The 14,863-nt window shown below is 32.2% G+C and overlaps 1 protein-coding gene across 1 annotated transcript; it reads left to right on the plus strand.

Moving 5' to 3' along the window:
- Positions 1-2,830: 2,830 nt before the first annotated feature.
- LOC132720576 (uncharacterized) lies at positions 2,831-14,800 on the plus strand. Its single transcript, XM_060704736.1, has 5 exons — positions 2,831-3,261; positions 3,698-3,769; positions 4,289-4,550; positions 5,601-5,666; positions 9,979-14,800. Exons 1-5 carry the CDS (start codon positions 2,875-2,877, stop codon positions 12,441-12,443), a joined length of 3,252 nt encoding a protein of 1,083 aa, XP_060560719.1. The 5' UTR covers positions 2,831-2,874; the 3' UTR covers positions 12,444-14,800.
- The last annotated feature ends 63 nt before the right edge of the window (positions 14,801-14,863 follow it).

Here is a 14,863-nt window from a genome sequence, read left to right on the forward strand (position 1 = left end):
CATTTTAATATCACCAATAAACAGAACAAGTATAAGCTAAGTGTCAATGTGATAACCAAATAAGATCCGTTTTACCTATTTAATGTTTTATATAAGGCTTTTTTAATACTTAAAATTGTAAACTCTTTTAATGCTACGATCCCTCCTATATATTCTTTCAGGAATACAAATTGACTAAATATTGATTTTTGCATATATCATTCATGTCATTAGAACGAAGTGTATTGAATTGAATTTTGGTTCTGTAAGTGTAGTATATATGTACAAGAAAATAATTTACATGTCCTTTAAAATATCATTAGGAAAAATGTTTCAACCACTCTTTTGTAAATCAAAATATTCATGTTCTAAAAGATGCTTTGCCAATTAGAATACAATTATTTTTTATAAGATTTCATAACCTCTGAATATAAACATTTATTTAGTAATAAGATTATTTTTGTTAATTTTATTCACTTTATCTGAATGACCGACTTTGAAATTATTCAATAGCGAAGCAAAACGGAACTTTGATGTCTGCACTGACGTGTTTACTCGTGGTATTTATATAAATAAAGTTTAAATATTAAATTAGTTGTCAGTAGATCAACTGCTAGAACGGTGAATCGAAATATTATACTTTCATTTGAATCAAACAGTAAACAGAATAAGCAAAAAGATTAAACTTAATGATAAATGAAATCAAATGATTCAATAGATCAATGTTGTAAAGCCTTATTCTGACACGCATATTGAATAACCTACTTTAATACCATTTTGCTTGTAGTTAAGCAAAACAGAAATATGATATCGTTTTGGTCTGTATGTTTTACCTAACCAATCGTGACTTGCTCACATTTCATTGGTGTATACTTTAACAACTGTCGACGACTTTAAAACAGAAGCAATTAGATTTAACCGCAGGTGTAGGTCCCAGTTAGAACCAAATTAATATTTACAAGAACGGAATCATTCCAAAAGTCCTTATTTAAATTGAAAATTAATAAGTAACTTCATTTAAGTGCTTAACTATTCGCTATCTGATTTTTTCGTAATTGAAAACGACATAAAAGTAATAAATGTCACATCTTGATTCGAGACTTGTATGGGTATGAGATAAAATTGTAGAATAATTATAATAATTAGATTAAAGAATAATGAAAATAATGTAGTCCATTAAAATAGGCGGGAATTATTTTTGATATCAGGTTACTAAATAATTATCAGGCAAGTGTTATCGGGCAGTTACCATAGCAGTTGCATCATAAATAATATGATCTTTTGATTTGTTCAAATGCTATAATAATTTTTAATGTTCATATATGTTTGAATATTAATCAAGTATTTATTTAATAATTTTATCTATTATATAATTTATAAATAGCTTTTAAATGCCTTTCCCTTATTGGCTATCAAGCAACCTGTTTGTAAAAATAACAGGTCAATATCAGAGTATATTTACCGTTTTTTTCTTCTAAAAATAGATTGTCTGGAAATCACCCGAATGACGCGAGACTATGACATGACGTCAAGCCAAGTTTGTTGCTATTATTCAGAAAAAAATGTTGAGTCACTCGTAAATAAGAGTCAAATTAGTCTATTTTAGTTACCGTCTTTACATTTTAAAGAACAATACGAATTAGCGTGCCAATACGCTCACTTAAAAGAAAGGGCCAAATTATGGAAAAGTAGACAAGCTTCGGCAAATTTGATAAGCCATATAAAAGCTATTTATAAATTATATAATAAAACATATATGTACTTTTTAGCTGTTGAGTTTTATATTTGAAGAAAGAACCTTTGTATACAAGCCTAAGAATTTATTCATCTCTTGCATAATGTATGATGAAATGCGTCACTTAGATATATCGTCTTTGAAAATAATCGACTAATTCAAATGTCTAAAAGCGCATATACAAATCCTATGTTTAATTATCATTAGACCACTTTTTTACCAGATATCTGATTTGAAAACAGAATTTTTAAGAACAAATCTTAATATCCGTGTATAACACGATCGTTACGGTACACCGCCCTTGGTTAAACAGATCGACACGTGATCGGTCGTGTTTTTTCTGCTTTCTTACAATATCATTTAACCGGGGCGTTTAATAACATTTGCATTCCCAATAACGTACAAATATGATACTTGTTATTTAATAACATTACATATACCTATTGTTTCAATGTTTGAAGTTACATGTATTTTGTGAAGTCTTTTTTAGTGTTTGGTATTAGCAAGTTTTCTCCCCCTTTCATTATTTCCCGTGTATCTCTTTCACGATTCCCTACTTATACAATGTCCCTTATTTTTTTCTTAAACAATTTTTGTCACTTCTCATTACACTTTAGCTGCCCTGTGGTATGTATTTGGTCCCTTCTCAGCACTAGTTGCCATCGTCCGTTTTGTGCCCTTTAGTGCACCGTTGTTTATAATATTGTTGGTCTTGCGTTCCGTAAACGTTGCTTCACAGTTCATGCTAACAAATCGCTAAAATATTATGTAACAACAAATCCACAAAAATACAAAACATAATTTAGTATCAATGCTCACTACCGTTTCTGATATTTATATAATGATATCATGTATAAGTTACGGAGAACAAAAGATTCTGACGTGATAACAGACAAGTTGAAATAAGCACATGACCATTTCCCTATCTATACCACTATCATTTTAAATCTTTTATTCTATTTTCATCAAACGATCTGACAATTGTTATATTCAAAATATCGCTATAAATAGAGAAATAATTTGAAAACATATTCCTGTTTCGAAACATCATTTGTAAATTATCAATTAATCAATTTTACAGTATATAGCAAAATAATTATCATGTTTGTTTATTAACAGAGGATGCTATAACTAAAACCTGGTGGGGAAAAGTAAAGAAAATGGCACAGAAGCCAGACAACCGGGCCAATTTATTTCGCTTACAAATTATCATCATAGATGGAGGCCTCCTTGTTCTAAGAAATATCATTGACCAGACCCTGTCTGCTAAAGGAATAACCCTAAGTGCATGTTTAAATAACGAAAAGGCAACAATTACACGTTTGAAAAGCCGCGGCGTTATAACACAGGTACAATATGACATATTGTTTCCAACGGGTGGTCAAGCCCCAACTACGTCAGAGATGGACTTCACGCTTATCACTTGTCTTCTAAGATGCTTGAAGTGTTTTGGATTGAATAAGAAATTTGACTGGAACACAAAACCTATTGCAACCGATTTAACAGTTGAGGCAGACATATGTCGGTTGAAAGCTTATCGAAATGAAGTAAGTTCGCCGTTACTTTTTAAAAAATTTTCAATTGACATATATTTTCTAGAATACAAGTCATATGTTTTAATGGTACTAACAAGAATTTTTATCGAATCTCATGTGGACAAAGTACACTGTCTTAAATAATTAATTGTCTGTCGTAAAAATTTCAAAATTATTTCTAAACGAGAAAAAGTGCATTTCAAAGAGCATAAACATTTATTTGCATGATTTCCCTGTATTATGCTTATTGAATTACTTTCTTTGACTACATGGCGTACCTTCAGGTCTAACGTAAGGAAACTCAATCATTTTATTAATAGATCTCTCATGACATGCATTGAACTAAAAATATCAAACATGTTTCTGGTAAAACGTTTACTTAAATATCTTCATGAGACAGGTATTTGCAGGGAAATATCCGCTATGACACTGCGAATAATCATTTCAGATATGTCATGTACCTACAACAACTGGTATACAACCCAATGTTTTTGTAAATTGGTGGAATGACATTGAGCAGGTAAGCACAATTGTTTGATAATAGGGTTTATTAATATGTAAGTCCCTCTTATTCATAACTCCAAGAGCGTTGTGTACTGTGAATTTTCTAGAGCGTTTCAGATGTTATAGACTCTGTAATTTAACATTATAATTATGTGTGCTGTGATAACTATTTTAGTTTCATAGAAATAGCATTGAAGCGTCCACTTTTATCATATTGTGAACTTTATTAATGCCAGAAAAAAGCTAAGATTATTGTATCTTCAATAAAAGTAAAAACCTTTTTAACGTTGTCCTCAAGATGATGCACCTGTAAAAATGTCTGTAAAGAAAATCAGCCGATGACAGGTTTGTATAGATTAACAATACGGTTATTTGTTTTACATACCCTTATACATTTTATTTGATAATCTCTCAGTATCCGAAGGGTGTATCATTAACATAATAAAATAAACCAACACAATAACTTACTGGTTTTCAAAATAAAATTATAACCACAATCATGCTAAGCTACTTAGTTCAAGAGGATTCCTTTCAGATACTTGTTCGACGAAGTTCTCCACCTCTGAAGATTCATCAAGCGATAGCCGATTTTGAAGGTTGTCTTCTAGATCCAGAGGAAGAGAAAAGGTTACATGAAGAAATAAAAAGGTGGAAGGACTATGAAGCTGATGTTGATCGATTGAATGAGGAAATGAAAAAAGTGCAAACAGATTTTATTGAAGTGAAGAAAGGAGTAGAAGCAGAGTTTACTGAAATGAAGAAAGAAATCGAAGCGATAAAAGAACGACAAGATGCAGGTATGTTTTTCAATAATTGTAATTGTTTATCATTACTTATATTGATTGCACAACCTTAACATCTGTTAAATGTTAATTCTTAATAATAATAAATACTTGTATGAACATCTAAAAGACTGGTGGAGATAAAGAATCATTATAATAGTCAAAACCGAGGAAGAAAAGTAGATTTTACGAAAACATACTGACAAGAAAAAGGGCAAATTACAAATCACTTATATTGATTAAGTCTCTTTACAAAATTGAAATTGAATTGCTATTGAAAAAATCAGAATTTATTATCAACTTTCGTAAAAAAAACATCAATAGCTTTCAATACCTTGTAGAGAAATATAAATACACTTAGTAAGTAAGTTAGTAGGTAAATCTTTTATTAAAGTGGCTTTTAAATTAGAAGTGCTTAAACAGTTCACGTAGATCAGCAAAATAAAATTATTGCAAAATGGTTATCATATAATTCATAAGATATATTTATTCTGCAAAGTGATTGACATTATAATTCATTACAAATGTAATAAAATTAAATAATATAGCTCAAATGGTCTGCCGTGTGTTTAAATACATATTTAAAGGAAAGAAATATTGCTGAGTACAAATGTTTATAACTTAGAAGAAATGTCTTACAGTGTTTTGGTTGTGCACAACCTTTTCCAACGGAAAAAATGGACCTACGAAATTGTTGAACACTTTTAAATGTACCTCTTTACTAAGTATTTCGCTACTTTTCTTTAATTCATTTTCGATTGTCACTGAATTGTTAAGCCCTAGATTTAAATCATGAAAACAGTCATTTGGTATATGGTCATAGAAAGGACACAATAAAAAAATCTTCTTATGTCCTCAATTTCTTGTAGATCATTAAAAGGTACAAAGTCGCTATTCGGGTTATCACCAAAACATGTATGTGAATGCTCTATACGGCAATGTTTTAAAGTTTAGTTATCAAATTATTGACAATATTTGGTTTTATAAATAAAGATATTCAGGTAAACTTGGAAAAGGAGTGCATTTAGAAAACTAACGATAAAATGTATATCTATTTCATAATAGTGAAAAGTAACGAAGGTGTCTCTTCAGTACAGACAGTTGAGGAAAAATATCAAACTCACAAGAAGGGTTAGTAAATATTACTACATTTCTTAATCAATCAAGCCAAGGGTAAGTAAAATGATAAACTTTTACATAAAAGAATGCCAAGTGAGTATTGGTGTACTGTTAAAATCAATTAAAAAGGTCAAGTTAAACTTTAAAGATAAATAAAAAAATAGCCCTTTGGGTTTTTTTGGAACATTTAGTAATAGGAGACAAATAAAACATTAGCAAAGTGTTATTATCTCTGAACTGACTAACATGACAGAAGTAAGCCAACGGAAAATGATATGTTATTCAAGGCTTATTTAACCTCTAGTCCCAATCCGAGGGGGTTTGAGAATTCGACCGATTTTTACCTTCCTGCACTGCTGCGTTAATGCGATGGCCTTAAAGCTTTTATTTGCGCCATTTTATGGTATTTTCGCGCCAAATGAATAAATAATTTATAAATAGAGCTGATAACATTAAATTTTGTGGTCTCTTCACATGAAAAAACTATTAAATTGTGTCGTAGTACGGAAGCCCATTGAGGCCGTTTTAAGTTAGAAGTTAGATCTTAGATGCTAGATCTTTGAACTTAGATCTTCGAACTTAGGTCTTAGCTTTTAGAACTTAGGTTCCATAAAGGCGGGAAAACGCCATATTGAATGCAAGAAAGACATGAAGATGTATGTAAGTTAAACTTCTATTTCTTTAATTTTATATTTTATTTTTTTAAGAATTGCAGAGATATAGCTATAATGTTAAAAGATTTGGTGATTTTATCTGTATAACTTAAAAGGCGTGGTGAAAAACAACCAATTTCAATAAAAGGCAAAGGAGGCTAGTTTGTCAATTGTAGCTATGTTAGCCAAACCTTGCAATATAAAAGACCTATGATGAGGGACACAAGCGTCAAAACTGATATCAGTTGCCGGTCTTATTGTAATTCCCTAATTGTCAATTTTGGAACAGTATTTAAAATTGTGTAACTGTCAGTTTTGTTGGTTTTGTAATGTGATCTTAAATAATTTGATTATTTTTCCTATTGCAGAATCTTCTTTATTCCTTTCAGGACGTCGAAAATGGTGTCTACATCGGCTTGGATGTTTGGAATTGGCTGTCATAACACCAGTATCTAGTGTTGTGATCATGGATTTAGCTGTCATTCTCAAAGGGGCGCTAGAACTGATTACAAATAATTTATTTATAGTTTATTTTACAAGGCTAACATATCTTGTCCGACGCAAAACACGTTCACTTATAAAGACAAAGTAAGGGATCCCATATTTGAAGTTATTCTGAGGAGTGCCAAGTGTTCGATCGATGTTGTACAATTTGGACTGACTACCAATTGCAATGTCTAGGGATTCTGTAATGAGGCTAATGCCACAAATCGATCCCGAAGGAACTAATGAACACAAAGCCACTGATCATCTACGCGAAGATATGTCTCGAAATCTAAAGGTCCATACTTTGAGTGGCTTGTAAATGGTTACAAAGAAAGTTAAAGTCATTTGGATTCTCCATCCACGGAGCAATCGACGGGTACAGTCGACGCATTTTATGTCTTGAAGTATCAAACAGCACTAACTCGCCCGCATTGATTGCGCCATACTTCATTGACATATTAAACGAATTAGACATGAAATGTTTTATTTTCAAGTTTATGTGCATGCATGTTTTGAACATAACTGAAGGATTAAGAAACGCACTTTTAACAATACGTTTAAAAATAAATATTTTGTTAACTCTTTTTATTCGATGTTTCATTTCATCTGAACAATGCTTACAAGAACATCTATCGCACACTTAACTGTCTTGGTTTGGAGTTTCTTCAAATTAGGGAAAATTTGTCAGAACTAGATTTTATCGAATTTTACCGTAACTTTAGCATTTCTTGACCTTTTTGTATCATTGTATCCCTGAGATCAAAGGAACCTCTTTTTTCTATGAATAGTCGATTAGACCTACAGATTTCATTGGCCTTTACCATAAATATTATTGTAACAGAGCTGAAGTATTAACTGTGTCTTGAATGTGCATGGGGGTATGACATAGACAAGTTCTTGTCGAGATTGTGAGATAAAATGACAAATGAGATAAGTGTCTTGTTTCATGTTTTGAAGTCTACTGAAGTCTAACTTGAATTAAGTTTTATTATTGAGAACAGCGTTACTTTTCCTTCTCTTAGCTCTTTCAAAACTATTTTTAGTTCAAATAACTAAGTTCTAATGTCAAAGTTCTAATAACTAAGGTCTTATGTCTAAGGACTAATATCTAAGTTTTAAGATAGATAGTTGGACCACGTTTAGGTCATTTTGTAGGACATTCCCTTCCACGGGCTCATCTTTTGAATACCTGTTTGCATTGCTATCGATCTACAAAGTCTCCACTTGGTTATATTTTGATTTTGTCTGCAAAACATTGTTATACCTGTTTGCCCGTGCATTTATACACACGTTGTAACTAGTCTGATAGGCAGGCGCAAGTGCAGGTGAATCAGTTGATATGGTTCTGATGCTGACACTTCTTTGATCAAAAGGTCGACGCACACAAAAGACAAAGAAAAGTAATAAACGTACTGCATATTAACAAAATATACTTTTGCAATCTGTAATTTGCCTTATCACTGAAATCTAAAGGAACATGCAACTTCAGCTACAATAATGGCATGAGGTTTTAATAAAATCGTTACGGATTCTTTTATTATTTTTGCACGCTTTACATCTAGTATTGTAGCTAGTTATGCAACAATTGATAAGCCACCATTCGGTACCCTGCCAATGCGACGACCATATACTTCCTTTGTAAAATTATATTGTGCCTATTCAGTAATACGATTCCTATTGAAAATACTGGTGCCAAGAACAGGTCAATCATCAATCATTTGTGCAGAATTGTGTCCATTTGTCTCCATACGAAATTGTAGAAAATTGCTTATTTTTTCAATACTATATCAGACAAATCCTTGTCTTTTAATATACTTATATATCAAAGTAAACCCAAACCCAAACTCAGTATCAAACCGCTGATAATTTCAAAAAATATTAAAAAAATTCAAGAGTGAAATTCGTTAGAATCAAGGCATAGGTTATCTTTAATTTAAGAAGCCACTGTGATCTTGACTTGGTACAAATGGAAACACTGAAAGATTGACCGCTGATGCAAAGTGCACATACATGTAATTTTAAATGTAGAATAGACACACACTTTGATCGGAACATTTATTGTAGCTTTGACTATACCAAACGTTCCCCTTAAACAGTTATCTTGAAACAGTTCAATAGTTTTTCAACAAGATTCCTGGCATCATTTAGCACAAAGGATATTATTAGGACACACAGGTTGAAAGGTCTGAAATCACAAAAAAAACTTATGTAAGAATTACAATTTGTAATCAACAAAATAATAAATATATTCATTAATAAATAATATAATTGAAAATTAATAATTATGAATGCCAACAAGAAAACCAATTGCATGTTCACTGTAAGTCATTGTAAAAATGATCCACGATCATATGTAAAAATTCAAGGTACAAAGTTCCGGTTCGTCCATAGTTGTCAAAACCTTTCCTTTATTCGACGACAACGCTCAAACAAGTTTCTCGGTTTCAATGAAGCCCTTTAAGTGATGTATAAAGTTTTGGTATATCTTTATGTCTTCTTGATTTACACGATGACCACAGGTATGACCACCATATATTCCAGGTACAAAATACATAAAAATGCTCAAAATGCGCGCCGTCGTCAGCGTTCTATGCGATGTCACTACGATGCTGCTGCGTTGCTGGGGCGATGTTTGCGATCTTACTGTGCTCACTTCGGCGTTCTAAAATTTCCTTGCACGCCGTGCGAACGCCGCCCTAGTGTAACAGGGGTTTAATTAGCACAAGTCGTAATTGTTCAAATCTATCCCATTAGTTCAAAGTTGCTACTTACGTTCATTCATTGTTAAGCAGCTAATATTGGAATTTGTATAACATTACAATGGTTTACAGGTCAGGGACTTAATCTGTGATTGTCCTCTTTATGTACAATAAGGTGGAGAACAAATACACACTTAAAATATCATGTCATAATTTCACAGTCATATAACACAAAACATCATCATCAATTGATGTGTTTAAAATCGTCCAAAATGATATTGTGGACATTACTACATTTATACCACTAGCATGATTTAGTAGTTAGGGCTCTAATTATAAAGACTATTGTATGATTTGTAATTGGTAAGATATAAGTACCTTCAAATATTCATACAGTTTTCATATATCATCTGTTCTTTTAATTACATCTTATTCAAATTCTTGAGTAATATTTATATAACATGTGTTTTTTATTATACATTTCAGAGCTAAAAGATGGTTTGTTTGAATTCTACAAAACAAGACACAGTAAAGTTTTCCTGTCTCCTCTTTTTGAAGAGAAAGACACTTCGCTGGCTTCTTTCTACATCAGACCGGAACTAAACTCAATAGTCTCAACACAGACAAGAAATGATGAAAAGGTACCGGTCAAATTGTTATCAGAGATGTTTAAAAGTGAAAATATAAAACATCGAGAAATATATGTACTGGCTGAAGCTGGGCTCGGAAAAACCGCATTTTCCAAGTATTTGGCTAACGTTTGGTGTCAAGCCCATTACCCAGACGAAAACATGACTGATTTTTTGTCAAAAGATGATATAGACTGTATGCAAGGATTTGATTTCTTATTCCTAGTCTTACTGCGAGATTCGGACGATTTATGTTCAATAGATGATCTCATATTTGAAAAAAATGTTTCATTTTTGGGTCTAGAAGAAAAGCTTCCCGAAGATGTTCTGCTTAAAATATTAAAAAATGAGAAATGCCTAGTAATACTTGATGGGCTAGATGAATGGATTCACCCCGACAAGAATTGTTACAGATCGCCTCGATCGATCCCCCACAGGAACGACCGAGAAAAATGTACAGTACTGACAACCACTCGACCATGGAAATTAGGAGTTTTGAATCTAAATTCGAGCCAAATAGGAAAAAAGGTAGAACTTACAAAACTAAGTAAAGACTCGGCAGTCACAATTATAGAAAGGATAGTACAAAGATTAAAATCTCACCAGAATAAGGATTCATTAAAACGTGACGTCAGCCAGTTCATACAAACAATCAATTGGAGACAAAACGACGAACTTGCTTTTGTGCCCCTTATTTTAATATATACAATTTGCCTATGGTGCGATGGTATTCAAATTGGAAATTCAAAATGTGATCTATATATAAATATAGTCGAGCTTCTTTTATCGAGAACGATTCAGATCCACGGGGAGCTTCACCAATTGCGGGAACTTTCTTCCAGTGACATCCCAGAATGTTTTGCTGAATATAATAACTGTACGAAATACTACCCACTCCTAATGCATTTAGGAAAGTTAGCTTATCATACATTGTTCAGTGAAACAAAAGAAAACACGCTGGTATTTGATGGATCAGTCGCTGGAAAATATCTCACAACAGACGAGATGAAATCCACGCTTCACTCGGGAATGTTGTCTGAAAGTACATCAAAGTCACTAACAAAAAGGTTTAGTAAAGTATCGTTTTCCCACAAAACAGTTCAAGAATTCTTTGCTGCCATATTTATAAGTTCTCAAAGTGACGCTCAGAAGATTGTTATAGAAAAATGTAGAAATATTCAAGACATTCTGGACATGTCAATAATTTATGAATTTATGAGTAAAATGAACGCTGACCGGATGTGTGCAATATCAAATGATTTGATGTCTGCGATAAATGAAGACGAGGAAACACGCGACTATAGAACTCGGACAGGTATTAAGGACAAGTACAGCAAACCATTGTATGACATACAGAAAATGTTCCTGTCGTGTTTACAAGAAATTCCTAAAAGAGAAAATGTTCAATTATGTTTACAAGATTTCTTCATTGAGGATAACACCGTGCACAGTGCGCAGTTACAACATTTGTTTAAACAAAATAAAACCAACATAAAATCACTTTATATAAACAACATCAAAATGTCCAGCAGTTTATGTGAAATTATAGATATATTCTCTCTCACAGATCTCAGTCATGTACAGAAACTTTTTTACTATGGTGACAGGTGGAAGGAGGAGGCTGAGATAAAACAGATATTGTTTCCCAGTATACAGGCCGTAACTTTGTTGTGTGGTATATGGACAAATGTTGAAGATAATCTGGAAGAAGATTTGGCCCGAGTACAAAACTTACAATATTTATATATTGGCTGTTTCACGTTATCTCACAAAATACTGGAAACAATTTTCAATTTTATCTCCAGTCAAAACTCAATGAAAGAGTTGCGATTGGACTGGTTATACTGTAAAGAACATGGCTATGATTGTAAGGGATTAAACTTGAACTTGTCTCAACATTCACTTCTATCAAAGTTATACTTGACGTGGTTACCTTGGCTACAATTAAATATATCAACACCGTCATTAGTTGATGTTACGTTGTTGGTAATCAATCTAGATGAAAGTTCATTGTTACTGTCACGTGACATGTTGAATATTGAACGTATGGTGTTGGGGAGGATAGAAATGTCTGCAGGAAGTTTACAGAATTTTATAACCGTGTTGGAAAATCTGCCACAGTCATTTACAGTAGAGATGCGTGACATAAAACCGAAAAGTAATGAAAGTATAATAGAAAATATTCGAAGTTCACAAAACTTTCATGTGAGACTAGAACGAGACATTAACAACTTTAATGCACGTCGAAGATATTATAGGAGTTCTCAAACTTTACATGCGAGAATAACGACGACTGGCGGGGGTTTGTGTTCAAAACAATAAAATCAAGGAAAGAATAGAAAAGAAAAAACATTGTGAAACAAACGGAAGCAATTATTTCAATACTTTTATATTAACAAAACAGTTTAAAGATGGCTACTTAGAAACAAAACGATGATTCTTAAATCTATAGTCTTTAATTAAGTCATACATGTAATATTTGATAAAAGGTCATGGGAAACCCGCGATATGCCATATATTCTATGAAATGGAATAAGTTTCTTTCTCGTTAGTTAATGCAGATTTAACTATTATTTTAGCTTCTATAATGGTACTTTTCCATTTACACTATCAGAAAGGGCCATTCTTAGGACATTATATGCCCTGGACGCTGCTGAAATACTCATCGTCCCTGTTTGAACAGCGTTGAACGCATGTGTAATGTTTTCTTCACTCCAGATTTTTAGTTTTTCGGCCTTTCCTTTTTACTGGTCAATTCCGAAATTTACGCATGATGTACCTTTAATTTTGTATACAAGTTTTTGTATCATTTAATTTTTTATCTAAGTATCTTTGGTTTAAATTAAAGAAAATGGAATTGTCATCACTGACATAAGCATTGTTTGGGTTATCAAAACAACTCATTTTGTTTTGTTTTGTTTTTGTATTTGGCCTGCCTTAGTATCGCAAACATACATATAAAATTATGCACATATAAATAATAACTCACGTACAAGACTTTCGACAATACACTTAAGATATTCGCACTTATAACATTTCGTTTAGAAGTTTTTTTACCTGGAAATATGTAAGACATCACTGTTTCGAGAAGGTTAAAATATTTGTTGTTTCCCTATACGATACATATGTATACATGTGTGATGAATATATGGCAAGTGTTATTATAACCGAGATACAAAGGGAACAGCGATTTATAAAACAAAGTACAAAACGTCCGTTACACAAAGTCTATGTAATAAATGGTTAAAGGGAGATAAGTATGACTTTCATAAGATTATTTAAACTAAATGACAAGATGGCTGCCATGCGTGACAGTAGCGTTTCTCACAACAGTTTTTATCGCCCAGTTAGCAAAAATACCTGCAAAAAGTGGCTTTGAAAATAAACAATATTTAAACGGCAAATTTAATATGCATCAGATGAAATAAGAATCAAATTTACCACTCTGTAACCTACCAGGCAACGTAGTAGAGAAAGAAAGAGGCTAGAAAATGTCTGACGACGACTTTATATTAAAGTAAGTTACTTCCGGTTTTAATAACAGATTATGTGAATGTTCTTTATAAACAAAAACATTTATTGATTGAAATAATTTAAGGAGTTTTTACGGAACTAAATGTATTAAGGAAATGGAAATATTTCCCAGGTAAGTGATTTTATATTGGTAGTTTTATCTAAATATTGTTTAATTTTACATGCATGTGTAAGAACTGAAAAAGATTATTAATAGTGAACATCAATTTTTCATTTACTTTTAATTGAAAACAAATGATATAACTAAATTAATTTCTTGATATTTTTTTAAGATTCTTTAACTCCCGACATAGATTCCTTTAATCGAAATAAAGATTTTTTAAACATAGGCAGGCTGCATATACATGTGTCATATGTTTATAGTTTTCTTTATTTAGTTCTTACTATTTTGTGCCCCCACTTTAGTGGCGGGCATTTAGATTTACCCTTGTCCGTCCGTCCTTCCGTCCGTTCACTTTTGTGTTGCACGTAACTCAAAAAGTATTTGATCTAGAGTCATGAAACTTTACAGGAATGTTGATCAGCATGTGTAGTTGTGCACTTGGGTATTTTCGTCTGGATATTTTTAGCTTTTTTAGAGTTATTGCCCTTGACTTAGTAAAATTTTGCAATTACAACTTGTGTCGCATGTAACACAAAAGTCTTTGACCTAGAGTCATGAAACTTTACAGGAATGTTGATCAGCATGTCAAGTTGTGCACCTGTGTATTTTCATCTGGATATTTTTAGTTTTTTTTAGAGTTATTGCCCTTGACTTGGTAAAATTTTGCGATTTTCAACTTGTGTCGCATGTAACTCAAAAAGTATTTGACCTAGAGTCATGACATTTTACAGGAATGTTGATCATCATGTGTAGTTGTGCACCTGAGTATTTTTGTCTGGATATTTTTAGTATATTTATAGTTATTGCCCTTGACTTAGTAAAATTTTGCAATTTTCAACTTGTGTCGCTCGAACTCAAAAAGTATTTGACATAGAGTCATGAAACTTTACAGGAATGTTGATCAGCATGTGTAGTTGTGCACCTGGGTATTTTTGTCCGGATATTTTTAGTATATTTAGAGTTATTGCCCTTGACTTAGTAAAATTTTGCAATTTTCAACTTGTGTCGCTCGAACTCAAAAAAAGTATTTGACATAGAGTCATGAAACTTTACAGGAATGTTGATCAGCATGTGTAGTTGTGCACCTGGGTATTTTCGTCTGGAT

The sequence above is a fragment of the Ruditapes philippinarum genome, unplaced genomic scaffold (genome assembly GCF_026571515.1).
Source record: "Ruditapes philippinarum isolate M1 unplaced genomic scaffold, ASM2657151v2 ctg5407_1_1_1_1, whole genome shotgun sequence".
Taxonomy (NCBI): Eukaryota; Metazoa; Mollusca; class Bivalvia; order Venerida; family Veneridae; genus Ruditapes; species Ruditapes philippinarum.

Coding starts and splice junctions, on each gene's coding strand:
- LOC132720576 (XM_060704736.1), top strand. CDS start 2,875: ATGGCACAGAAGCCAGACAACCGGGCCAATTTATTTCGCTTACAAATT. Junction 3,770..4,288: donor GGTGGAATGACATTGAGCAG/GTAAGCACAATT, acceptor GATTCCTTTCAG/ATACTTGTTCGACGAAGTTC. Junction 5,667..9,978: donor ATATCAAACTCACAAGAAGG/GTTAGTAAATAT, acceptor TATACATTTCAG/AGCTAAAAGATGGTTTGTTT.